Below are 27,671 nucleotides of genomic sequence, written 5' to 3'. Positions count from 1 at the left end.
TTGCGTCATTCTTTTGAGGCCCAATGCTGTACAAACCTGAGACATATTCTCCTCTTACCATCTAACCAGCATACCATCCCTTCATACTACAACAACAAAATGCAATACCTGCAGAATTCCTTCATAACTCCTTCACACAGCTGACAAATATTTCTGAGTATATCGCTCTCTGATCCTCTGAGTATAGGTTTGTTGGTTTCATTCACAAATAAATGCATTTGGAGATGACTGACTGCAGTTAAATGTGCAGCCTCACACAGACTACAATGGCCATATGTTTTACAGTTCAAAGACATAAAGCCATTGTTGATGGGATGCTTGCTGAGACCAGGTTTCAGCTTCTCCCCATGGCAGCAGCATCATCATTTAACGGGAAGTTATGAGTTTCCTTGGAAATAATTGCAGTAGAAGAGGACAACTTGTTTAAAGCTGATATAGGTTGTTCCTTATTTAGGGCAATCACTCACTCAGGGTTACTTTGTGTTGTTCATTTATTTTCAAAGAGGGGATTTTCTACCAATAAGACCAACTTTCAAAGAACCTTTGCTTTTGCAACTCAGACTCCAGAGGCCTCATACTAGCTTTAGTTGAACTTTAAACTTCTTCAAAGAGGAATGCAGATTTTGGCCTCGGCTACTGGCATTAATATTTGCTTTAGGAAGGATTCCTTTCACAGTCATGGACAGAGGAATGATAACAGTTTCAGTGTGTGTATTGGCATGCAAGTATTGTTTTAGGACAGACCTGAAAAAATATTAGATAAAAAAATGTATCAATCTTTCAAGCCCTCAAACATTTCGAATTCAGGTAACTCACAAGAGACGAGGGAGTCAAATGCATTTGATAGTTTGTCAATTTATTGCATTTAAGGCATTTGTTAAAATATAGATTAACCTTAAAATATTGGCATCAATATAACATGTTATTGGTTTGATAATACAGTGTTAGGGTATCATACTGAATCTAAAATATGAATGGAAACATTCAGAGGCTAATGTGCTTACAGATCCCCCCCCTCCGCTGTGCAAAGCATAGTCCAGTGAGAGCTACAACATGATGACCCACCACCAACAATCAATGAAGTGTAAAACCATTGAAAAATGATACATCAACCAAGCTATCATAGATGATGGTACAACATTTTTACCAACATATTCACCAACATTGCTGCCTTTTGACTACACCACCTCTGATGAAAAGAACAATTTCCAATCTGTGTGTTCATTTTGTCTGTGTTGGCTTTGAGCAAAATTTGTTGAGGTAATAACATGAAAGGATGACACAGTGAGAGGAAAACCATACAGTACAAATGCAGATTTATGCTGACAATAGCAAATGTGAACCAGAGTTTAGAATTGCATCAAAACTCCCAAAATACCCATATTTGTGTGCAAAACAAGCATAAAATCTCCAGTGTTTTCCCCACAAATGGTACAGAAACTGCACATAAACCTCATGCAAAAATAAAACTAAATTGCAATGGCTTATTACAAGCGAGATAATATATAATATACCCATTAAGTAGAAAAATAGACTGAAAAGTAAGTGTAAAGCCTCAGAAAAACACTGCTCACATTCACTGAGTTGAAATCGATTTTTTTAGCCAAATATAAATGTATTTTATGGAAAGTAACAATATGGCTAGAAGACGAATGTCAATGAGAACACATGGCTAAATCCTCTCACAAAAAATAAATCTTACTTGATAGCTTTCATGGCTTTTTTAAAAACTATATCTGAACGTTGACTGTGGTCTTTGTATTATTTCCCTCCTGGCCGTCCTCCGTTCACTCAGCTGCAGGCTCAGGTGTTTCAGTCTTCACGTCCACATCCTCATCACTGTCCAGGCCAGTGCGATTCAAGGTACGTCTCATATTGAAAGGCAGGTCCCCACGTCTTAAAACAAATAAATGATGGAGCAAACACAGTCAGGTGCTGCACAAATACTTTCTGCAGCCACTAAAGGCTTTATACAACCTTTTTCAATTAAGCAGGATTACTCAGACTTCTAAACTGACCTTTCAGAAACTTAATGCAGCTTATTTTTCAATTGACCTTCCCTGCCCTCTTTGAAAATTCACATACCCAGCATGCAATGCGGGCTTTTTATTTAACATTTTGAGTCTAAACTATTCTGAATGCAGACTCACAAAAGGGATTAATATAAAAATTTGAAAAATGCCTTGGGCAGCGGAATTGAGCATTACTCTGCACAGCACAAACATGAATGGGAAAAGATGTTACATATGAATATATATGCCGAAAGACTAGTAAAATCTATTACAATTTAACATATTTCACTGCATGTATTAAACCCCACATAGGAGATGCATTGGGGCTGAACTGCTGTATCTAAACGCCCAAGATAAAGGTGATCTAATAAACATGCTGTGCCTTCCAAATCTGAATACATAGTATGTTCACTGGAGTATGCCAAAAATACCAGGATGTTCTACTGGATCAGATCGCATTTTTCGGTACGCACGCAAGCATGCTTTTCTGGATTTTCTGACCAACAATCGACCCCGTAGTGGATATATGTGCAAGAGTGTTAAAGTTCAAAGTGCAATAATTTAATGATTTCTAAACTTATGTCAGACACATTAGAGAAAGTAATTACACCGGACCCCCAAATATCTATATCTGGAGACGTAGCAATGCTCAAAAGTTTAATAATGGTGGACGAAATTAATACTTTTCATATTGACCGCAGTAAAAAAAAGTATGTTAATTAACTGGAAATCAAAGAACCCACCTTTTAATAAAACATGATTGAGAGAACTATTGCAACCCAGAAGAAAATGATGCACAATGTTAAAAGGCAACCCATTAAATTTGACAGGATATGTGGCCAACTTGTTAACAATATATACAAAAAAATAGAGGGGCAGATAGAAAGATATATATTTTTGTTTGTGAACTGAATCTATGATTGACAATTGATATTAATGGCAAGTTGAGAGGACGTTTGTGTGTGCTGGGGTGACGGGATGGTGCAATGAAATGATTACATACGTTTTAATGATTAATGTATTGACACATTAAAAATAATTCTTAATTAAATTATTATAAAAGGTTAAATGCATAAATGTTATAGGGGCCTCTACCTGAGCTTGCTCTTCAGATTGCTGACTTCTCGGTTCATACTGTCTGCCGATTCAGTGGCATCCTCGAGCTCCCTCTGCAGCTTTCTACGGCTGGCGTTGGATCGGGTCACCTCCTCCTCTGCCTCCTCCAGCTGGCGCTTCAGCTGACGCATTCGGCTGTTCACCTTTTCGGCCTGCAGAGACGGGATTCACTTAGTGAGGAGAGCACCAATAGAGGAACAAGTGCCAAAAACTGTGCAGCCAGATCAGCAAGGATTCAAGTGAGGAACTAAGCAACCAGACTCTTCCGTCGTCCCTTTAACAATCTGAAAAGCAAAAGTGAAAAAGAGTTAAGTGATGGGGCTTACCTGGTCTTTGTATTGATCCGTGTTGCGCCGCTCGTCATCGACCTGTAGCAACACCTCTTTCAGCTTCTTCTCTGTGCGCCTGGTCAACCTGGAGGCCTGCTGGCGCTCCCTGAAATGAGTAGGAAAAGCAAATGCAGTGAGGACTCAGTACATGGCTTTACTGATTACCTCACTATACATCTGTCTGTACTGAATCACAAGTACACAGGCACAATTACTGAAACTTTTTTTAAGACAAATATAAAAAAGGAATAAATCTCCTGTCAAACAATTGTAGCTACTATTAAAGAGGGTAAAGCCGAAATGGAGCTGTCATGACAACTGATGTGGTCATCAAAATAAAAATCTGAGGATATTTCAAAGTGTCCATTGCACTGGTACTCACTTTGACTCTATGTCAAGCTGTTCTTCCAGCTGAGCGATCTTGGCCTCCAGGGTGGTGATGGAGGATTTATACTTGGACTTGATGGCTCCCTCGAGCTCCTGCAGCTTCAGTTTCAGCTCCTTATTCTGGCGATCCAGCTGGGAGCGAGCCCCCTCCAGCCGCATGGAGCCGCTGCGTTCTTCACCCAGCTCCGTGGTCAGCTGCTCGGTCTGATGTCAGAAACAGGCAGTGGAGAAGCATTTGTCAAAGACTTCAGTCACCCTGGGTATTCCTTTAAAAAAATGTTGTTCATGTTTGGGTCTAATCACAGGGTTGTTTCTTCCTGCAACTCTCCAAGTCCAGCTGACAATAACTTAAGTCTAGTGTTTCTTCTCTTAATCTTTCTGTCCTGGTGTTAAAACTGATGCCATAATTAGTCAAACTTAAAAAAAAAACTTGGAGCAACTCCAGGATCGAATGGCACATGTTTTCACAATCCTTTCTTTTACACCAAACACAAAATGTTTTCTCCTACTTGCAAACAAAAATAGTAAATTATTATCTACTATAATAAACATATCTGCGATGATGTGTCCAAACCTGCAGTGTGGTTCTCTTCAGACGATCGTTGACCATCTCGGTGTTGAGCTGCTCTTCCTCCAGCTCCTCCTCCAGCTGGGTGATACGAGCATCCAGTCTCCTCTTCTCATCTGCCAGCAGAGAACTGGAAACAACGAGTGAGGAGGAGGAAAGACAGTAAATGAATAAAGACGGATTTCCTTAGTTGCTGTGAAATTTCAATGCATTTTACGTCAATACTATCTATTGGCTCATACTTCTTGGTGTTGCTGCTGCTAATCTCCTCCTGGAGCTCGTCTCTCTCGTTCTGAGCCTGTCTCTTGACTCTCTCTGCAGTGGCCAGTTCCTAGAGGAAGCCAAAGAAACAAATGTATACTTCAAAGCTGAATACTGAAGTATCTTAGATTTTTCTTAAATTTGAGAAGTTCAAAGATTCAAGAAAAATGTTTTTCTAATATACAATATTATTATTAAAAATGATTATATTTTTGCATATTTACCATCCTATAATATTCCATGTAATACACCTTATCTATAATATCTGGTTGAGTCTAAGAAACTGTCCAAACCAGGTACTTTTCCCACATTCAGTCAGGTGTCCCATTATTACATTCGTACCTCCTGGAAGTGCAGGGCGTCTGCCTCCATGGCCTTGAGCTTCCTCTCGGTCTCCTTGGCTCCGTTGATAACTTCGTCTCTGGACAGACGCAGCTCGTCCAGCTCTCTCATCTGCTCTTTCATTAGAGCCTGGAAAGTAGACATGGAGACAGCAGTGTCGCGGTTAGACACCATCACTGTGAGGGATTCACTAATCAGTGTGTGACAGGACAGCCTACACACTTCTAAAGTGACAGGTGCTCAAAGGACCAAACTGTAATCTTTTTATTCAATTTACTGGTATTTCCCCATAACTGAACACTGTGGGTTTAAGATTATATCTCATTTTATGTGTTTATGAAAACAACAAGTGGCCTATATTCTGAAAGGTTTGAAGGTATTACTGCAAAATGTGTTCAATCCTCAGAAATCATGAGTTCATTGTTTTCTAGTCTGTTTATAATAAGACATGTCAACTAATTTTGAAGTGATGAGGCTGCATTTTTTATTTTCATTTGTCTTTGTGTCTGTTCATGTTGATTTCTCAGTCAAACTAGCAATTCAGTTATGAAATATTAGCAGAGTCAATCTCACTTTGGCAATACGTTTTTGCTTGTGTCTGAGTGCATGGAGGCCTATTTCACCTGGAGTTTTTTCAGCTGTTTTAGGGCCTCATCACGGCCCTTGTTGGCAGCATCAATCTGGAGCTCGAGCTCTCCAAGGTCCATCTCCAGCTTCTTCTTGGACGAGAGGGCCAGAGAACGCTGCCTGCGTTCATCTTCCAGCTCCACCTCCATCTCACGCACCTGAAGGAGAGGAAGAATCGTTTTAATTTGCAATTTAGTCAGTAAAACTACAACTCAGCATTTGCTTGCAAGCAAATATATGCAAAAATTGAATATTATATACAACTGTGCGATAGTTTGTGGGAAAACGTCAGTTAAGAGTTTTCTTTCGTACCTGTTTAACCAGCTGTTTCCTCCTCTCCTCTCCCTGATCATCTCTGGCCTGCAGGTCTCGGTCAAACTGGGCCTTCATGGCCTGCATGTTGACCTCCAGACGCAGTTTGGCGTCCTCCGTGGCCTGCAGCTCATCCTCCAGCTCCTCCAGCTGAACTCTCATCTCCTCCAGCTGCTGATCCATGACACGCTTAGACTTTTCCAGCTCGTGAACCTGCGGACAAGGAGGTTGCATAGTTACACATACAGGGCTTTTAGGCATTCAGTGAAGAGGGGCAATGCTAGAAATGATCATGAGCAACAATCTGCTCTCATTTTAACTGCTGAGAGCAACTATGCATTGTTGTATCTTTGAAAAAAAGACATGTTTCCATGGTTGACATTTTTAGCAAAAAACAATTTATTCCAGTGAACCAAAAGACGAGTGTTTTTTTCTCTTACACTCTTGCCGACATCATCCTTTGAGGAGACCAAGTCATCCATCTCAGCTTTGAGCATCTTATTGGCCCGGTCCAGCTCGTTTTTAAGGTCTGACATGGTCTCCAACTCGCGGGCCAGTGTCAGTGCTCGCGTTTCCTTCTCCCTGGCCTCAGCCTCGGCCTTGTCGCGCTCCTCTGCGTACTGAGTAGAAATTGTTTTCTCTTCGGTCAGCATCTATGGAGAGGAGATCAGGAGAGGCAGTTACATCACTGTAGAAACATTTTTAAAACGTAATACTTCTGAATGAAGGCGACATTTTGTGGTGAAATGAACAGTGCATTCAATATTATTTGGGAATAATGATCCGACGTTTTGGGATTTCTGATTTTCTGTATAATCCGATGACACTTATTGTTGTTCTGATTTGTTATGTATTATTGTATCCGTTGCTTGAGTTTTACTTTTCTGTCTGACTTTTATGCAGCCATCTTGACCAGGTCTTCCTTTCAAAATGGGATACAATGAAATATAATCACAATACCCTCTCAACTGTCAAAAGAAAAATATTCAGTCTTTAAGGGAATGTTACTCGTTTTTGCTCTGTGCAGAAAATACACTGTTTACGTGATACCTGGTCAAACTTCCTCTGCTTCTTCTCCAGGTTGGTGACGATCTGCCTCAGGTGGTCTTGGTCCACTATGAGGTCATCAAGCTCCTGCTGTATACGGGTTTTTGTCTTATCCAGTTTGTCGTAGGCTGCCGTCTTCTCCTCCAGCTGCTGCATCACGGCTTCCAACTCCCTCTGGGATCGCTTGCGGCCCTCCTCTGCCCCATCCAGGGACAAGGCCTCATGTTCCAGCTTCTTCTTCATGTCTGCCAGCTTAGGACGTAGAAGAAAAGAGGGGGCATTAGAAAGGACAAGAATGAAGTGTGTGGAAGTTCAGGGACATTGTGGACTCCTGATGAGGCCAGTCTAAAATCAACTCTCCTGAATGATTAAGATCTAAGAACACTATAAATTTCAAGAACTGCTGATGTGTGCGATGTAAAACACAGATCAGGCCTTTGTTTAAGTGCACAGAGAGAGTGTGACGATGTGCACAGACCTGGGTCTGCAGAGTGGTCATCTGCTTCTCCACGTTCTTCTTGGCCTCTTCCTCTTCCTCCAGCATCTCCCGCAGGTTGTTCTGTTCGTCCTCCATCTGCCTCAGGCGGGTGGAGAGGGTGAGCTTCTGACGAGTCTCCTCTTGGAGCAATTCCTGGAGGAAAGAGAAGGAAAAAAGACGAACATAACTTTGTTAACATCATGGTATATTTGCACTAAAAACGTAAAAGTCATGCTGAGCTAGCGATTGACAGTTCCTGTTTGAAGTGTCACCATGAACGTGCAGAAACTATCACTAGATGACTTAACAGTAAAGAAGCCAGACGAAAGTGATCAATAACAGAAAAGACTAGAAGTTAAGAAGGCATGTCTTTTTTCTATAATTGATTTGTACATTTATGGACATTGGGGATATAAATATCTTTGGTAAGAGGGAGTCACACTGAATCTAAAAACTAAATTATTTCTTTGTTCAGATTTGACTGAGAAAAATCGACTGCAAAGTTGGATGCGTGGGTGATGCAAACATGCATCTGCATGTCCATCAATAGAAATGAAAATGTGTAGGGTAAATAGATACTGTAAGAGATTAGGGCAAAAAGGCAATTATTTTCTTTATTGGATAATTTTTCCGATTGTTTTCTCAAATAATGGTTTGGTCAATAGAACTGTTGAAGACCCAAAGATTTTCTATTAACGATGTTATAAAATAGAAAAAAGCAGCAAATCCTCACATTGGACAAGCTGGAACTGGTAAATATTTTCATTTTTGCAAAATATAAAAATAATAAATAAATAAATAAATAAATAAATAAATAAATAAATAAATAAGAACATTGATTAATCGACTTCTCGTTTCAGACAACAGTGCATTTGACACAATAAACATGCATTTGTTTGTACCTGGTTATCCTGCAGCTGAGACTCTGTAGCAGAAAGGTCTTTGCTGGATTTGATGTTCTTGCCGTCTGCTTCACTCAGAAGGCTGTTTACGTTGTCTAGCTCCAACTAGACCCCAGAAAAAAAAATAAGAAAAGAATCATTGAGACAATCTTAATTAGCCACTCAACCCATCCTAACAGAAATATCATCACAAACTATCGGTCTTTCCCCCACCTACGCATCCTTTACTTCCCGTTCACTCAGTCAACCATCCTTTAAAATACAGTACCTGTATTTTGGCCATCTTTTCGGCCACCTCCTGCCTCTGTCGTTCACTTTCGCTGTATTTGACCTGGAGTTCTTGGACCTGGGCTTCAGCCTTCTTGCGACGTTGTTCAGAGTCTGCTTTGCCTTGTGTCAGAGTCTTCATCTCGATCTGCAACTCGTTCCACTCGCTCTCCAGAGACTGCTTGGCTTTGTCAACAGACACCTTGCTCTGCAGGAGCAGCACACATGAAGCATGCGATTGTTGTTATTCAGATGTTTGTTAAGCATCGAGCATCCTTCTCTATTGACCACCCACTTTATTCTTGCACCTGTTACCCAGTTCCATCTATACCAAACTGTTCAAATCTGTCTTTCATTGCTTTAATAATAACATTGAAAATAGTATTAAAAGCTCCCTGCAGAGAGGTAATTTCTAATCTTCTTTTTCTGAACAAAATACTTGAAAAAAAATGATATAAAAAGCAATTGGATGAATATATATTAATCATCAATATCTATGATACATACCAATCTGGTTTCATAGCAAATCATAGCTATGAAACAGCTCTCATAAGAGTAAGCAATGGCCTTAAGATCAACAGTGACTCGCAGAGAACTTCGATTCTAGTACTGCTTGTTCTCCCTGCTGTCTTTGACATTGTATTTGACATTTTAATGTGTTTCAGTCGGTTTAGCTGGTGCGGTTCTTAACTGGTTTTCATCCTAGCCTCTATGTTTCAATCGGTAGGTTTATATCTGCTATACAAAAATGTTCTCTGGGGTTCCACAAGGGTCAGTCCTTGGGCCACTTGTCTTCAATTTGAGCATGGTCCTGCTTGGTATTATCATAAAGAAACACCATGTATCAAACTATTCATATGCAGATGATGCACAGTTCACATTTCCCTTTCCTTTTCCCCAAACTGAATTGATATCACTTGAATTTTAGGACCAACTACAAGCATCTCAGTGTAGTCTGTATTCAGCAGTAAATGTTTTTGGACATCCTGCAGAGACAAACTAAGCAGAGTATGCTTGTGTTGTTTGGGCTGCCTTTGTTCTTATATTTATGCCTATACAGTATTTTAATATTTTGCCTTTGAATGGTAAGTTATTTGTGTTTACCTGTATTGAAATGTGCTAAATAATAACATTGCCATTACCCTCTTGGCCTGTTCCAGCTGTTCATTGAGCTCTTCAAATGCCTGGTTGTGTTTTTGTCTCATGTCAGCCATCTGCTGCTCGTGGACCTTGGCCTCTTCATCCAGATTCTTCTTCAAATGGGTGACCTCCACCTCACGCTTGGACCTGAAGAGACAGAATGAGGAAGTTTATAAAGACACAATGAGAAGTGTGGCGAGAACAAAAGCGAAACAAATAAAATGTATAAATATTTGTGCATTCATGTTGCCCTCGGAGCCTTCCACATGAACACTTAGATCCGTCTACATAACATTTTTAAAACAACAACATAACACTTCTGGTAGGACTGCAGTAAGACTACATCATTTTGATCGTTACCTCAGCTCCTGCTGTGCCGCGGTGGAGTCCAAAGTGTCCTCCAGTTCAGTCTTGAGGGCCTCCAGCTCCTCCCCCAGGTCCCTGCGGTGTTTCTCAGCCTTGGCACGCGCCTGCCTCTCCAGCTCCAGATCCTCTTGTAGCTCGGAGATCTGAGCCTCCAGCTCCCTGATCTTCTTCTGGGCCATGTTCTTGGCTGCAGCCTCCTCCTCAATCCTGAAGGTGAGGTAAAGCGGAGGGGTTAGATTGACAAACAGGTACTCCGTGTGTTAGTTCTCACTTCCAAGAACATTCAACATTAAGTTTTAAAAATGTATTTATTTTTATTATACCTGGCCAGTGCAGCGTGGAGTTCCTCCTCCTTCTTAGCCAGCTGAGCTCGGAGTTCATCGATCTGAGCCTGCAGGTCTGCCATCTGGTCATTGAGCTCACTGGAGTCGCCCTCAAGTTTACGACGGTTCTTCTCCAACTCCTGACGCACTTTTTCCTCTTTTCTTAGACGATCTGTGTGCGAGAAGACAGAAACCCAAATTTATTATTTACTTATATTTGCAAAAGGTAAAAAAAACAAATAATACATTTAAAGGATTGAAAAAAAAAAAAATGGGCATGGCCGTGTTAGGAGTAAAAAAAAAAAAAAAAAAAAAAAAAAAGGGTGTCTATAAATTACCTTTTGTTCTCAATTTAATAGATTTTGATGTGAGACATCTGATTACAGACTCTCACAACACCAAAGAAAATGTATAACACAAGTGAAGGAATTTAAATGAATTACAAAACACAAATAATTATGAAAGATATATGAAACAACAGATACTTGCCCTCCAAATCTGTGATCATGGCTTCATGTTTATTCTTGAGTTTCTGCAGGCTCTTGGATTTCTCTTCCTCCTCAGCCAAGTTGGTGGTGAACTCAGAGATCCTCTCCTCCATCTGTTTCTTCTCCTGAGGATTAAAATAAAGAAACAAAGAATTTACTCGTTGCCCTAGATGTAATGGTTTTGTTTATTAAGGCTGCATTTTTCTGGTGAAGGCATTCAATAAGACCTTGTTGAGCTTGTTGTTCTGGTCGTCCAGCACCATGACGTCCTCGTCTAGCTTCTTCAGCTTGGCGTCCGTGGTGACCTTCTCCATCTGGAGCTTCTGTCTGGCTCCTTCCTCCTCGTCCAGCTGCTGCTCCAGGTCCTGGATGAACAACATAAACAATTTGCAATATTAAAGCATTTTCACAGTTATTTTCATCGCATCTCACACTCTGTTTCCCACAGGACTTAACTGACCGTGATGTTCTGCTGCATCTTTTTTCTTTCTGTAACGAGCTGGGTGGCGCGCTCTTCCTCCTCCTCCAGGCGTGACTCCAGGTCATGTAAGATCTCCTCCAGCTCCTGCTTCCTGGTGGCCAGACGGGATCTCATCTCTTCGGCCTCCGCACACAGCTCCGTCTCTGCCTGGAGCTGCTCTTGAAGAGCTAACTTCTCACCACTCAGCTAGCAGCGGGGAGTCAAAGAAAAGAGACTGGAGGATTACATCTCGGTGATGCATCATTCTGAATTAAAAAGACTCATGACTTAATGCAGATCCACAAATTAAAATCAAACCTCTTTCACATATTTAAAATAAGGCTGACCATAGCTTAAGCTCCCTGCAGTGTCTACATGGAGCCTCCTACCTGTTTCTGCTTTGATTCATATTCTTGAAGCTGCTGCTCAGCCTGCAGTTGTCTCTCCCTCACTTTTTCCATCTCCTCTTCTTTGGCCAGCATCTCCTCCTCCCGCCGAGTCACTTGCAGCAGAGGTTTCACCTGAAGAAAAAGAAAGAAACGCAAAGTTATCAAAGCATATAGCGATATTTCTAAGGGTGAATGAATTGGCACCCTAGTGAGAAACTGACGATGGTGAGCGGAAAACTGTTGTGTTAAAATAATTTAATATAAATAAAAGGTGAGTGACCAATAGATGCTTGATAGAGATCTCAATATCTCACAAATGACGTCAAAGTAGGTAGTCAAAAATCTACAAATCTACACCCAAAGCTGAAGATTCAGATTTGCATCCAAGTTGGAGCAGAGTTGTGAAAAAAAAGAGGGCTTGCAACTCGACTTGGAACATGTGTGTTAACAATCTTCTTATCCGCTTTAAGATATTTAAAAGGATCTTTCTTTAGTTTTTTTTTTTAAATGGGTGCACATTAATAGCTGCTCAGATTGTCCGAGATTCATAATATTGCAATAAAAAGTTACTAACTGATTTTGAAGTCTGCAGAGTGATTCAGAACAGGACTTTTGGCTTTAGTGGTTAAGTTGATATACCAATTTTTGTAATCTGGATACTGTTATTTTCTTTACCATCACATTGTTTAACTACTTCTGCCCTATTATCAGGTTGTCCAGTGACAGCAGCTTCATTAAGCTCTTACCTTGGTGAAAAGTCTCCACCACTGCCAGTTCTTGAGTTTGAGGTAAGCAACACAGTTCCTCTGGATAACTTTCATGGCCGTCAGCTGCTGCTGTCTCTTGGTAAAGGCTCTGAAGTAAAAACCAAAACAATATAAATGATATATTCAATTTATTCATTTGCAGTAAAAAGACAAACTGAACTACAAAACAAGTTTCTTCATAAAATATTTTCAGTGTTAATCCTTCATACTTGCGGGCCACATATCCTCTGCACCAGGCCTGGAAGCTGATGATCACATCAGTGATCTTAATGTCTCTCTCCTCCTCCAGGTGAGCCAGGACTCCGGCTCTGAAGAACACTTTACTTTGGCCGACGCGGAACAGGTTTGGGTCTAGCTCCAGAGCTTTAATCTGACATGAAGAAGACATGGAAAAACTCAGTGACAGGTCCTAAACCTTGAAATGGAGAACAATGAGCCATTTTGTTCTGAGTTATTGTTCTTACCATGAGCACACAGGCTTGCTTGCCGTCCATGAAGCCCTTTGGGATGGCGTTTGGGGTGAGGATTTCATACCTGAGAGACAGACAAGCAGAATTAAATTACTCAAGTAGTTTGACTCTAAATGCTTAATTAAGGAGGGAGTTGTTTTTAGAATTAAATGTGTGTTGTTTTTTTTTTACTTTAGGCCTCCTGTAGTTATGCAGTTTTAGGCACAATCACTGTTGTGGATGTGTGTCTGTATCTATTTTTTGGTCTTTATTTTTCATGTTTGTCCTACTTGAGAACTTGAAGTTTAGACCAGGACTGGGCTCTTAATTGAGTGTATAAGATATAGAGTAAGTGTTTGTCAGGTATGTGTTTTGTTTGTCACCTTTGTCTGAACTCCTGGAAGACAATACGATTGGGGAAGCCCTGTCTGCAGATGCGAATCCCCTCTAGGACTCCATTACACTTCAGCTGGTCCAGAACCAGGTGAGGCTCCAGTTTACCAGACTGAAGAAGAAACATAAAGCATCATCATTGTGTTTCTTTTTTTAACTGTTATTAATCGTCATACTATTAAAAATATATACATCATTAGAATTGAGCATCTAAGGATGGAGAGTGTCATACGTTGTACAAATCTGCGACATCGGCTGCATCAACAAAACCATCTTGTCCAATACACCATGTTTGAGTAAATGAGTACCGCTGGATCCCCACATGTCAAGTTAAGTGGAAGACTTTTGTTACCCAGCTTTACCTCCAGTTGTTTTCTTCTTTGCCAGAGATGAATTAGCACCAGTGCACATTGGTAGTTCATTATATTTAATATAACAAGTGTTCTTTGTTCTCTACCTTCTTCTCGTGGTTGGGGATGATGCAGCGGACAAAGTTTGGGTTGGTGTTTCTGAGCGTGGTCATGAGGTTACCCAGCTGCTCCTTGTACAGCTGGCCCACAGTGCGGAACATGCCCTTACGGGTTCTGGATGCACCGTGAATGGAGTCCGACATTCCTGCCACCTTATCCAGGCCGACGATACGGTCCACTGCCAGGACACAGACAAGGTGGAAAACAATGTTGTTAGTGTTTTTTTAGGACGCTGAAATGAAATAGTAATTTCCTCATAATGAAAACATATTTATAACTCACATCTTCTACATGTAGATAACAAAATACATTTTGACAAAACACCAGAGGAGCTAACAAATATTTGAAAACCTACTTCTACTATCTGTGCATTTCAGGAATTATATTTTACTGACAAATAAGTTGAGGGTTATTTTAAGGTGACAGATCAAAAAAAAAAAAAAAAAAAAAAAGGTCATGTCAAGTGCAAACTTCATTGTGTAAGAAAATTAAATTAAATTAAATGAAATCCCTGCACAATGTCAGCACGAATCTGTTGGAAATGCCCGAGATGTTCCAGTCATGGACATTCAACAGGCAACAAAAATTGCATCTCCAATAATTTTAGCAACAACAGAAGCGCACAGCAGTTTGCACAACGAGATTTTTGGTAAATTCAGTCACTTACTGTCTTTCCACAGATCAGCAGTAAATTTGTCTGTAGACTGGTTGAACAAAGTGGCCACACTCTCATTCAGAGGGTCCATGTTCTTCATCAGCCACGCGTCTGCTTTGTAGTCCACCTGCACCAGAGGAGAGACATGTTTATGAAGAAGGGCTGCAAAGTTTAGGTTTCTACCAGATCAATGTTTCCTTGAGTTAATGCTGCTTGATGCCCGTTTTATTCTGATGCACAGAAATTTCTTTATGACATTGACTTTATTTACAAATACAGTCTATGCTGTGTAACCAGTGGCCATACTTTGTGTACTCAGAAATGAGCCAGATTAATATGTCGTGGCCATCTAGTGGTTGAAAGAAACTACCAGAACAAGTACAATTTTCAGCTGCTTATACTTTACTTGAGTACTTTATACTCTGCTACATTTAAGAGTGATATAATGTATGTTTCACTCCAATAAATATTTACAAGACAGATGTTAATAATAGTTAAATTGCAGATTAAGATTGTTCAAATAAAAGCATATGATGAGTTATAAAATTTCTTATAGATCAAACAACCAAATAGTTTATAAACTAGCTAAAATATGATCTCCCTCCACAAACCAAAAAATCTAAATATTACTGTCATGATAGTCCATCAAAAGTAATTAAACATCGCTCTTTCACAAACTAAACAACACAAACTAAGTTATTATCATTGACCTTTCCAGCGTAGTGGATAATGCAGAAATCAGCGTCGTCCTTGAGTTTCTTGGGTTTCTGGAACTTGGGGTGTGTCCCCTGTTCCTGAACCACCTTCTCCACAAAGCTCTTGTCTGTGGCTTTAGGGAACCAGCACTCTTCATCCAGCAGAGCCAGGATGCCTGGAGGACCGGCCTGTGATGAACAGAGAAGAAAACAAACCCCAGAAACACCTCAGTCGGTCTGCAGTTCAAATAATCATATGCCTCAGTTTGTTTTACACAACTGTATTTTAGTCAGTGACTTCTGCAGAAAAGTCACCTCAAATCTTACTTCAGGCTAAGAAAAGTACTGCGAGTGTTATCTGTACAAGTCTTGAGGAGGAATGATAATTGGGAGACGACTTACAGGTTTTTCAATGAGGTCGATGCAGGGCTGCAGGTCAAGGCCGAAGTCGATGAAGCTCCACTCGATGCCCTCCCTCTGGTACTCCTCCTGCTCCAGGATGAACATGGTGTGGTTGAAGAGCTGCTGCAGCTTCTCATTGGTGTAGTTGATACACATCTGCTCAAACGAGTTCAACTGCAAGAGAGAATAAGAGAAAACATTACTCAAAAGGACAGATAATTTAAAATCCGCAACGTTCGTCATAAGGCCTCCACGCCTGGAGAGACGGGGCTGCAGACTTCACCATAATGTTTTACCCGCTGTGTGTGTGTGTGTGTGTGTGTGTGTGTGTGTGTGTGGAGTCTTATAGGGACACTGTTAAAGACCCAACCAACACAGGTGCTTTTACTCAGTCTGCCTGTTATCCATTCATTTCTATGAGGAATTTGATAAATGAAGATGCATCGACTGGTTGTGAATTGAACCCACATCTTTTAATCTCATTGAACTCTGACACCACTCTATAGCATGCAGCATTAAACAGATTCCTGCATTGCTGGCCGAGCCCCATCGGAGTGCTCTGTCTGATTACAGAACTAGAGTTACAATGCATAACTATCAATCTGTCAAGCCCTGAACAGCTCACCTCAAAGATTTCAAATCCTGCGATATCAAGGATCCCAATGAAGGAGGCTCCCTGTCTCTTGGTCTTGTCCAGGGCCTTATTGATCCTCAGGACCAGCCAGCGGAACATCCTCTCATAAGAGGCTTTGGCCAGAGCCTCGACAGCAAACTCAGCCTGCTCCTGGGTCTGTGCTTTCTGGACATAGTCCCTGCCAACCTGCAAAAACAAATAATCCAATGTCATCCTGCAATGCTAAAGACATCATTACAAAAAGAAACTGGCAATTGACAAAATATCTTTCCTTTATTTGGGATGAGGAAACTAAAGTCACACCAGGTTTAAACAAAAGCGAGAAAAAAAGGGTTAAAATGTCCTGACATTGCATCCATAAACTGACAGACAAGAAGGTGGACATTCGCATCAATTAACCATAATCATTTGAAAAACATAGTCAACATTTATACTATCCAATGACAAAGAAACAATCATGTATCCATTGCCATGCAGACCTTGATTCTGGGAGACAGGATGGCTCGTGTGAAGTCGGTCACATTGATGCTCAGCAGGTGACACACTTTCTGGGCGGCTGGGGGTGAAACATGGGGGTCACATTGGAAGACGTGAAGGTGGATGTTTGATGAATTGGGAAGGTTTGAGAAAATGAGACAGACAGCATGTGCAGAGGAAACGATGATAATGACGATGATAATGATAATGAGGATGAGGATGTGTCTGTGTAAATGAGCCTACCAGTGTCGTCGGGCATGGAGGCCTGGTCAGTGTGACGCTCCTTCTTGAAGGTCATGTTCCCCAACTGCAGCACGGACGACACCACCTTCAACAGACCTGACAGAAAGACAGAATAGGTCACTGTGTGCTGCAGAGGAAAGAATCGCATGATGACGATTATGTGCCACCGTACTACACGTTTGATGTGATCTCACCCTAACCTTTCATTGATAATGAAATAAATCCTTAGTCACAGTCTATAAACAAGTTTTTAAAAAAAACAAGATGATCAAGTACCAATTCTTTCCTCCTCTGGGATGCTCATGATCTGAAAGGCGTCCATGGTCTCAGTGAACAGGTCCGTGTCCTGCTGGCCGGGTATCGTCACGTTTCCGTTGGACAGGAAACGGTACTTGCTGTAATCCTCCAGACACAACTCAGCTGGATGGTGAAAAAGAGGAGAGAACCATTCATGAAGAATTGACCATTTTAGTCTGAGAGAAATCTGGCAGTACGTTTTCATGTGGCTTGAATGCATACAACTTCAGCCCCATTGTAGTAGAGACACTAACTAAACTGAGGGATGAAAAGCTCAGTTTCCAGTATTGACGGACTAAATCAGCTACTTCCTGTATCTCTATAAGTAACGACATAAATGTCCTGTCTCTTGAACAAGTTCAATTTTCACTAAACCACATTGCGACTTTCATTCACGTAGCCCAGTTGGACACATTCACGTCATAATAAAATGTCTCACAGCGCAGTTTTTCCCCCGCTCCACTCAGCATGTAGTAAAAGATGTGGAAGCTCCTCTCAACTCTAGCTTGTCGGACGGCCCGAGACTTCTCCAGCAGATCTGGTAACATTTCAGTTAAGGACAAACATGCAAACGCAGCAGGACAACAGCATCTTTAAATGTATAGAAGCAAAACTGGAACAACCCACATGTTGTGTTTTGTGTTTATATGGTTAATATCTAAACGTCTGGTTATGTTCACTAAAGGACAAATAAAAAACTGAAAAGTACGAGACAAAAGGTTGTTCTTGCATCTGCATTTTTACCCCACCTTGTGGCCCCGTTTATATTTTACTGGCATTTACTGACATTATCCCTCGGAAATGTTGTCAAGGCTCTGCGTAACATCTGCTTAATTTAAAGTTGTGCAATATGATATTCATATTTAATATTATAAATGGTATTATATGTATGTTCATACAACACTCAAAGAACTCTTGCTCTAGTGCAAATAAGTCTCCATGCGGCGAGATAAGCCTGCTGAATTTTTCAGCAGGCTTATCCCTGTGAATAGGGCTTCAGACTTATCTATATCCGCAATGATCCCAAACTGAGCATTACAGGATAGCTGACTGGGTTCTATCACACACACACACACACACACAGGTTGAGGGAAACTCATTTTTGCATATTTTGAAAAAGGATACAAGTTTCGATGTTAGCTCCAACAATGTATCCGTTGACATCAAAGTTGATCCTGATGAATTTTCCCTAAAAGAGAAAACAAATCAAATAATTGTTATATGATGCAGCACTAAAACTTGTATTGTGTTTTTATGTTAAAGTAAAACATTTAAAAGGCCCTTTTTCACAATAAGCTTGAAGTGAATGATGGAGTTCTACATTAACGCAAAATAATCTGCCAAAGTTTCAAAGATTTGTTATGATTTTTGTCTGTGCTCTTCTCACTGGTTTGAAGTGGGCGGGGTGTTTAACTCAGACCTAATAATATCCAATGCCATGTATTTTGATTGGTGCTTTAGACATGAACTTCATGTTATTTGGAGACATTGTTGTCTGAGCCTTCCAGTCGTTTTTCTTACAAATCTTGATGAGTTGTCGTTCTTGACGGTCTTTGCGTTGCCGAAGGCCTCCAGGATGGGGTTTGCTTGCAGCAGCTGTTTCTCTAGTTCACCCTGACAGAGAGGACACAGTATCAGAAACTATAGACAACAATAACTTATTTATCATGACTTTAAGCTGCATATTAGTCAGGCAAGCGCAGCTTAAAAAAACATGCATTTTCTTGGCGCCTGCAATGTCTTTAAAAAAAAAAAAAAAAAAAACTAGAAGAACTACCTCAGGGGATGTTATCATTGCCCAATCAACCACACACAAGCAAATTCTGAAGCCTACACATTCCAACACATACCAGCAAGCCCACTCAAGCAAAAACTCTTTGTCCATGCAGGCACAAACAAGCCAGTTAGCCAAGATCCCCAAAAGAGATGCAGGAGTGCACCATAACACCCCACACAACCTACATAGATACAAACTACAACATAATGATAGATTCAGGACTGAACAGATTAAGAATAAGATATCTGCTGGGTGGAGTTGGATACTGTCAGGCAAAATGGCTTTAAAACTACAGACACACACATCAAGGTGTATTCCAGCATTTGGGACAAACCTCAGATAAGGTCACTGCTCAACTACTCTGCTGTGTCGCTGGGCCGTTTACTGCTACAAGGGAAATAACCGTTGAGCAGACATGTCTCCTAATCCTCTCAACCCACACCAGACTGTTTACTACGGAAGGAAAACTTATTGTTGCATTTAACAAGAAACTATTGAACTCATACCAAAGGCTTTTGAGGGGTTTGATGAGAATATTGATACCACTTTCATATCCGTATGCTAAATATGAAGCTAAAGCCAACAGTTAGTTAGCTTAGCTTAGCATAAAGACTGAAAACAGGGGAGTATTGCTAGCATGCTTCTGTCCAACGATAATAGCACAAAACCCAACGTGTTAGATTTAAGGGCCCAGCTGTTTCCCATGTTTGTAGGCTGTATGCTAAGCTAACCAGCTGTAGCTTCACATTAAACATACAAGCATAAGATTGATAGCAACCTTAATGAATAAGTCTTGATAAAGAAATTTAGCAAGAATATTTCTTGAAATTTCCCATGTACCTGCCCAGGGATTATGGGGCGAAAATAACCATTTGCAAAAACCTGGTACATTACATCTCTCCTTATAAGAAAGGTAAAGGTTATTTGCACATGGTCTCTGTTATAATAAAGAAACAAAAAGTATTGCTTACTGAGTGCAGTGGGCTATATTCAAGTAATCTTATTATTTTCCTCCAAAACCCAGACAAAGACAATACAACGTTTCCTGTTAGTAGAGAAGTGCATGTGCATACAGAGTCAGACACCATGCGTATGGAGTCAAAGAGATGAACTCACATGTGATAAAACTGCACTGCCCTAGAGAGGAGGTGAAAAAGGACAGAATTCAACACATTTGATATCAACTTCAGCACACACATTATGCATTTGCAGAGGAAACCTGTTGTAACCTGATGAACCATGAAAAAGTGATACATCAAACATTTCTTGTAAAACGACCTGCATATAAAGAATATGAACACAAGCAGACAAATTCACATCTGTTTCACTTTTACTCCGAGAGGTGAAGCCGGCATGTCGAGGCCTGCACGCGGCTCGTTCAGGTAGACTGCTTCATAGAAATGAACCGACATGGATATCAGGGAAAGAACAGGGAGGAGAAGAAAATAAAGGGGGGGTTCCATCCAGTTCCTTCAAAATCTTCGTATGAACCATCAGAAGAATTTCAGGAAGAGAAAAGGGAACAACAAAAAAAAAAAAACAGTTATGTTTTTACTGACCTGGTCTTTCTTGGACTTGAAAGATGAGGCAACGTGGGCAAGATACTGAATGACTTTCTTGGTATTTTCTGTTTTCCCTGCTCCTGATTCCCCACTGTAGAGAAAGAAAGATTTAGACACATAATATGCATCAATCAGAGAAGTCAATACACTAAACATCATGATCAGGCATTAAAAGTTGAGTTTGACCTGTTTATCCCCTATTGTCTGCAGAAATATAAAACAATGCTTCCAATGTCAAGATCAAACTCTGAACCTATTTTTTTATCCAAACATGGTGAAAAAAAAATCTGAAAGGGCTCATAAAAAACTGATAACTTTAACATCTAAAATTCAAGGATAACATGGTAAATTGTATCTGCTGATATTGATCATGTGATGTGATAAAAAGCAACTAAATTAAGCTAAAGGTGAGATTGTTTTGTTGAGAAAAACATAGCTCCGTTGCACTGAATCTGACTTGAGTCAATCAGGTTTTGAAGGAAAACAAAATTCAAGCTTGATCCTACAACTAACAGACGTCTGTTTGAATAAGTGCAAAAAAGTATCAAAAGGGAAATAAAAGCTGTTCACTTTTCTAAACCAAGTTATTGTGAAGATACCAAGGGGACAGAGTAACCTACGTGCAGAGGATGGACTGGTCCTCACGATCTGAGAGGAAGAGACAGAGGAAAAGTCATGACATTAACGACAAAACACAGGAAGCCGAAGTGACACCCAGAAATAATAAGACTTCTGTTTTTTAAACTCTGCAGTTTGCAGAGTTTGTGTGTGAGTTTTGTGCATGTGAGCCATGTTGGGCTGAAATGATTGGCTGGTTAATACATTGATGAATAGATTTATCTGGATCGAGCTACTCAAATGTGAAGACTCATTTTCTTCGTTTACATCATTGTGAATTAAAAATCTTTGAGTTTTCGCCTAATGGTCCGAGAGGCACCCTAGGCTTCTCAATACTGCGGCTGACACACTAATTCTCTCAACAAATCAGCTGCGGTACCCTGCATCATGCTCCTGTAGGCCGTGTCTGTGATGGCGTAGATGTGAGGAGGCATCTCGTGTCTCTTCTTGCCCTTGTACATGTTCACTATTTCCTCGGAGTAGATGGGCAGGTACTTGTACGGGTTGACCACCACACAGAAGAGACCCGAGTACGTCTGGATAACACAGAAGAGAGGAGTGTTAATGCAACCAGCTACTTAAATAAATATCTGCCATCAAGAGGAGATCTGTCACATTAGAATATATACAAACGCGTGTGTCCACCCAAACTCACATAGATGAGTCCAGAGTAGTATCTCTCCTTGAGGTTGTGCAGCACCGAGGCCTCGTTCAGGCAGGTGAGCTCCGCCATGTCCTCCACCTTGCTGAACTTGGGTGGGTTCATCTTCTGGATGTCATCCTTGTTTACCTTCACCTGAGATTTACGGAGACAAGACACCTGTCAGAAGGACATCCTGAACCAGGCTACAACTTTTGGAAACACATTTGTAAGAAGTACATTTTGACATCAATAGTGAAATTAAAATGCTGGTTCTTTGTTGGTAATCAAACAAGAGTTTAGATTGTAAAAGAGAAATTCTCCACTCTCACCTTCTTGGCAGAGTCGGTCAGCTCCACCAAACACTCCTCTCCCTGCTCCTCCTTGAGGGAACCGGCCTCAAAGCCCAGCTTCTCAGAGGGGACCCACACCAGCTTCTTGGTGGCCCAGTCGGCATTGGCCAGAGAGGTGGTCACCCCCGTGCGGTCCCCATACAGGAACTTGTCTGCGTCCGTCATGGTAGCTTTAGGGCAGAGCAAGAGAACATTTTAAACTAAAAAGGAGCCATTTTTAAAGAGTCTGATCTTTGGAAGAGAGCTAGAATCAAACAATGTTATACTGTGATCCTTGTAATTTTAGTGCAGATGGATTTACAGTGTATAGGAGTAGAATGTTTAAAAAAAAAAAAAAAAACATTAGTTTATGCCCATTAAAGATTCAGATTTTCTACCATTGTGCATTCTTTGTTCCACAGGTTTTTTGCTAAATCACCAACAAATTGAATTATTGGATCCATAAAAAACAGTAATGTAGGGTGTTGATCATGGTGGTTCTGCAATATGTTGCCTTTGCCAGAAGGTGAGTGTGTTTAAGTAATCAACTAACATCTTCATAATTTGGCACCTACAGTAAAGATGAAGCAGAAAGAAGAGATGCACAACTTTATTTTGTAGTAATAAGTTGCCAATATTCTTATAGGCGTGGCCAACAAGCTTCAACATTATCTGCCTTAAGTGTTGAATTATGAACTTCAAGTGTTCTTACAAAGTTGTATGGTATTAAAGCAACAAATTGGTGCAAAGCTTCAAGATACATTTAAATTGGTTGAACCAAGTGGTCCCCCCCCCCCTTTATTTAAGAGAAAAAAATATTTAAAATAATCAAATTATATATATTTAACCAATAATTAAAATGGCTTAATTTTAAAAGGCCTTTGTAGCTTTGGTGGAGTTCTTTATAGTGCTGACATTCGATTTTATTTAATATTGAGAACCTTTTGCCCACCCTCAAATTACATACAGAGGGAAGACAGAAACACGTTTCAATGCAACAATGTACACAAAAAGCACACTTTGTTCTAAAACCATAATCGTTATCGCTGCTTGACATGCGTCACTCATCGTGTGTGATTTAAAGTGTCTGTGTGGAGTTTGAGGGCTACAATAACTTAAATACACATACATTTTGACTGAGGTGTTTGAATTGACGTGGACTCTTCAAGGCACTGAAATGATCTGCTCTGTCAGGAGGCAACAGGAGGTATAGCACGGGTTTCGGCACATTACCACCACAGCAGCTGTCGTTTCATGTTTCACTGTATTATTACCAGCATGCAGCGTCTTTACCTATGACCTATAATCTAACTGTACACCGAAGTTATTCAAAACAACCAACTGTAGAGAGGATGTTAAAAAGACGCTGTAGCATTAGCAATCCAAATGTTCAATTCAAACAAACCGGTTTCTTTTTCTTTGCCACTGTATTCATGACTCGAGTCTCAACACAATCAACATAACAAATAGTTGCTTGTCACCTGAGCTCTATAGTGCTACTCCCGTTCTCCAACTTTCTACCTGTCCTTCCTCTATTCCCTGTCTGACCCACATTCCTTCTTCACCAGCTCATTAAACACAGAATTCCACAAATTCCCGGGACTATCTCTCACTCCTCATTATCTACAACCAATGACGATTTCCGCCACAGGTAATACAAGGTGCAGCGATTACATATTCTGCCTCAGGAGAGTGAGGCAGTCTTTGTGCATTTAAAGCCTTTAGCAGTGTGAGTTATGTAAAAGTGCTGGTGGAGGTCTGTGGAGGGAGGCTTCGCAGGAATGTCAGGAGCAAGTCTGGACACAGACGGAAATGTTATTCTTCACCAACCACGCCCTGAGGAGCACTCACAACAAAATGAAGATACCCTAAAATATATAAAGTCCAACATCTCCATTCTGCCTTTAATAGTTCGTTGAACTAATTTCTTGTTTACGAGATAATCCGATTGCATCAAGTAAATATAACAAGCAAGGCACTTGATTTCTTATTAAAAAAACGCTAGTTTTGAATTATCTTAGAAGTTTTTACATGCCACAGTAAGTTATTCCAGTCAATGGGAACTTTACATAATTGTTTTTCTTTTAACATGTTTGAGTTGAGTTGAACGCGTGGTCCCTTCTTAATTTCCACACCTTAGTGAAGTGGTCTCTTTAGCGCAGTCATGTATCCACAGGATGCAAGTTGATTCATCTGATTAAGTAAAATGAGATGAGCTGTGAGTCATGTTCCATCTTTGGATTGTTTGATTAACTATCCAGTATTTCACAAAAAAAAAGGAGATTAGAGAAAAAGTCATAGGATGTGTAGCTGAAATATGGTTTTTGCGAGCCCTTTGTTTTCTCTCGCAACAATAAAATCTAAAAAGTGCTACAAATGATTATGAAAAAGTAGTATGTTAAGGCATTTAAAGCGACACCATTAGGAGGCTCATACATATAAATCTGCATAAACTGTTTTAAATATAATTCAGAAAGTGAAAGGAGATGATTTGCTACTATTACAATAAACAGCATCAGCTTGTGTTAAATAGGTAGCAACAGTCGAGTCAAAGATTATAAAGAAAAACAATGACTGGGACTTTGAATAATATCCACAACTCAAAACAGTAATATTATTTGTATAAAAGTCAAATCAACTTCATCCATCTAGCCCCAAAACACTAAATCTTATAATCTGTACACCCGCTATCCTAAGATCCTGGGTTTGATAAGCAAAACTCCCCCAAATTATTTTTAAATGGAGAAAAATTCCCAACAACTATTCTCCAGGAAATTACTGTCAGTCAAAACCAAGTACATTTGGAATTAAGTGAATTTTCTCTTCTCAATTAAAAGGTGATATTATCTATTCAAAGATTAATCATTTATGTATGTGTTCGTACAGCAACTGCATTTTAAAGCAGCTGCCTACTCCCAGTTAAGGATGGATGATGAAAAAAAAACAAAAAACAGCTGAGCATGTGTGTGTGTGCTTATAGAGCGAGGGATAAAGGGATCAGTGCACAAGGTGTCATCTGTGTCTCTCTTAAGTTCATTATGTGCTCAGACTCTCCAACGTCAGTGGGGGAGGATGATGAGGAACTCAGTCCCATTTCTTCTGATCATGTAGCACCAAAATCAAAACTGCAGCAGAGTTCAGACAAAACTAAGAGCATTCACGTATTTACAGTAAGTACATGAGGCCCTGAATGCATCACCAGTACTGAGAACACAAAACCATTAACACAGAAAACTTGTGACATTCACATGCATGTGGCTTTGCTGTTTAAGCTATCCATGGGCTAACTTCCTCAGGAAGTTGCACAAACTCTGCCTCTGTACATTTTGACACTTTGTGGTTCAAAATGACAAGACAAAACCGCTTCAATCTTCACGGCCACGCCTCTGTATTGATTCTTATCATTCAGAGTATCCACTACATCCCTAACCTCAGGATGAGGAGGTCAGTCTTAATGTCTGACTGGGAAGGTTTCATGTCAAAACAATTTAACCATGTCTGGAGACAGAATCACCCAGTTAACCTCACCACTCCTATTGTCTGTGTGGGCCTGTTTAATCCCCATGTCCTGTGTTCTTATCCTGCACTTTTTCAACAGCGTCTCCAGGCTCCTGCTCTCTCTCCCGTTCTTGGCTGCCAGTCAATCCCCGCTTTATCCGGGCTTCCATGGCGTTGACCCAACAGAGAGAGCACGAGCCATCTGCAGCCCGGCTGCTGGTACCAGGCCTATGGGGGCGACAGTGTTGTGGCACTGACATGTTAGGGATTAGTCAAAGTGAACGAGGAGATGTTGCTTAAGTGGAAAGGTTTTGAGGTGGATGGGTAGATAGCTGCTCAACAAGATGTCAGGATTTGTTTGTATGTATAAAAAGGTGACAAGATCAGAATTAAAGAGATGTGGCAGAGCTGTCTAGTTTCCGGACTGAACCAAAAGAGGAAGACTACATTTTGATCTGTAAACTATTTTCACAAGTCATGAGCAGAAATATGCCCGAGCTGAACCAGTCGTGTCAGACATAGCTCCTCATGATCAACACAAAGCCAAGTCCTCTTTTATGACTGCATATACTCAACTTTGTATCCCGAGGGGGAAACACGAGGCAGCAGGGCGTGTGCAGTATGCTTTATGAAAAAAAGAAAGATAATCTCTTGGCTCACCTGACAAACAAAAATGCACTTGAGGATCCAAACTAGGTAAATGTGAAAGATGTAAGCTCAAGTCTAAACAAAGAATACCAGAGAGGAAAACAGGAATTTTCATTCAACATCCTGTTTTCCTTTTCCAGCTGGATTGTGTCACTGCGCAGATTATTTTCATTATTTCCTGGTTAAAAAAAAAAAATGACGCATGGAACCGGTCCTAAATTAAAGATTACAAGGTGTGTGTGTGTGTGTGTTTACACAGCTATAATAAAAACAACGGCATTCCTTTAATGTTTCAATCAAAACGAGTTGATCAACCGGTTTGATTAAAACAGCTATCTTTATTTACATTGACTATTCCTTATGAAAACTTTACCATTTGATGTTACTGGTTATACTGGTGTCCGTTCTACTTGTGAGCATCATAAAGAGAAGTGACTTTGTCAGCTGTCGGCTGTGGGTTCATGTCACAACTGTCAGCAAAAGCCACATAGAAAGGTTTCAGTGGCCCAAATGCACAACATATAATACAAATAAATCAATATTCAGGGGCAACCAGGTGATAACTGAGCATGCGCGGGTTTAAATAGCTCCTCTGTGCCGCCTGATGAAAACACCTGGTAACTTTGTGCAAAACAAACAGATTTCTATTAGTCTTTCTTAAACTAAAACTTTTTCTTTTCCTTCTCAAAAAACTATTTATGCTGCTAAAATTACAAGTTAGTGCACACCATTCATAAGAACTCAAGTCTGCTGTAGAAGACACAGTGTAACCCACCCAGCTGTACACGATATTAATAAATAATGAGATCACACCTGGTTTTCAGCAGCAGTGTGTCCGTGTTTGCAGCAGCAAAGTCCCGCTCCGATAAAACAAGACGCCTCTCGGTGGGAAAGCCTCTTGTGTCTCCTGCCGGGTGTCTCTGCTCTCATGTGGTCCAGCTGCTCAGGCGTGGCTCTGCGGGATGATGGACGCTCTGCACCTTTAATCCGCCCACTTCAGTTTACAGGTAAATTAAGAAGCCCCGCCCCCCAGGGTCCGCGATGCGTTCAAGAGCGCTCCGGAGGTATGAGTTGTCGCTGAATCAAAAAGTAGATGCTTTTCTTGGCTCATATGCTACTTTAGGAGATGGTGGCAAGTAGTGCATTTGTGATTCATTTATTTGGATACATTTATGAACTAGAAAAACTATATAAACTCGGAGAAAATATATTTTCATCACTTCATAAGAGGTGTCCTGGATGTGTGAAGGCAGCACAAGTTTAGTTATTTTTACAAAATGCTCACTATTACCTCTCCTTC

At 40.5% G+C, this 27,671-nt stretch overlaps 1 protein-coding gene across 2 annotated transcripts; it reads right to left on the bottom strand.

Moving 5' to 3' along the window:
• Window positions 1-842: 842 nt before the first annotated feature.
• Window positions 843-27,372, bottom strand: LOC129095638 (myosin-9-like). Of its 2 annotated transcripts, XM_054604157.1 has the most exons (43): window positions 27,185-27,372; window positions 22,226-22,416; window positions 21,909-22,049; window positions 21,633-21,789; window positions 21,256-21,283; window positions 20,633-20,726; window positions 20,190-20,210; window positions 18,818-18,910; window positions 18,422-18,485; window positions 17,736-17,834; window positions 17,276-17,419; window positions 17,000-17,095; window positions 16,759-16,835; window positions 16,271-16,465; window positions 15,646-15,819; window positions 15,259-15,432; window positions 14,561-14,675; window positions 13,881-14,071; window positions 13,414-13,535; window positions 13,046-13,115; window positions 12,791-12,951; window positions 12,561-12,669; window positions 11,815-11,946; window positions 11,426-11,632; window positions 11,193-11,330; window positions 10,967-11,090; window positions 10,478-10,649; window positions 10,149-10,361; window positions 9,791-9,935; window positions 8,650-8,856; window positions 8,382-8,486; window positions 7,480-7,632; window positions 7,005-7,253; window positions 6,395-6,607; window positions 5,955-6,167; window positions 5,639-5,800; window positions 5,016-5,144; window positions 4,655-4,743; window positions 4,419-4,542; window positions 3,840-4,048; window positions 3,455-3,563; window positions 3,108-3,280; window positions 843-1,896 (listed from the first exon to the last, which is right to left on the bottom strand). In XM_054604157.1, the coding sequence occupies exons 2-43, from the start codon at window positions 22,409-22,411 to the stop codon at window positions 1,788-1,790; spliced, it is 5,886 nt and encodes a 1,961-aa protein (XP_054460132.1). In that variant the 5' UTR covers window positions 22,412-22,416; window positions 27,185-27,372; the 3' UTR covers window positions 843-1,787. The 2 variants fall into 2 exon arrangements, with proteins under 2 accessions (XP_054460132.1, XP_054460133.1); XM_054604158.1 differs by lacking the exon at window positions 20,190-20,210.
• Between the last annotated feature and the right edge of the window lie 299 nt (window positions 27,373-27,671).

Source organism: Anoplopoma fimbria, chromosome 9 (genome assembly GCF_027596085.1).
Source record: "Anoplopoma fimbria isolate UVic2021 breed Golden Eagle Sablefish chromosome 9, Afim_UVic_2022, whole genome shotgun sequence".
Classification (NCBI taxonomy): domain Eukaryota; kingdom Metazoa; phylum Chordata; class Actinopteri; order Perciformes; family Anoplopomatidae; genus Anoplopoma; species Anoplopoma fimbria.
The sequence above is the reverse complement of the archived record's forward strand: the minus strand, read 5'-3'. Positions and strand labels throughout refer to the sequence as shown.

What these genes read in the sequence shown, in the direction of transcription:
- LOC129095638 (XM_054604157.1), bottom strand. Translation starts at nt 22,411, where the DNA reads ATGACGGACGCAGACAAGTTCCTGTATGGGGACCGCACGGGGGTGACC. An exon ending in AGATGCAGCAGAACATCACG is followed by an intron (nt 11,331 to 11,425) that starts GTCAGTTAAGTC and finishes TTGTTCATCCAG; the next exon opens with GACCTGGAGCAGCAGCTGGA. An exon ending in ACGCCCTGCACTTCCAGGAG is followed by an intron (nt 4,744 to 5,015) that starts GTACGAATGTAA and finishes GGCTTCCTCTAG; the next exon opens with GAACTGGCCACTGCAGAGAG.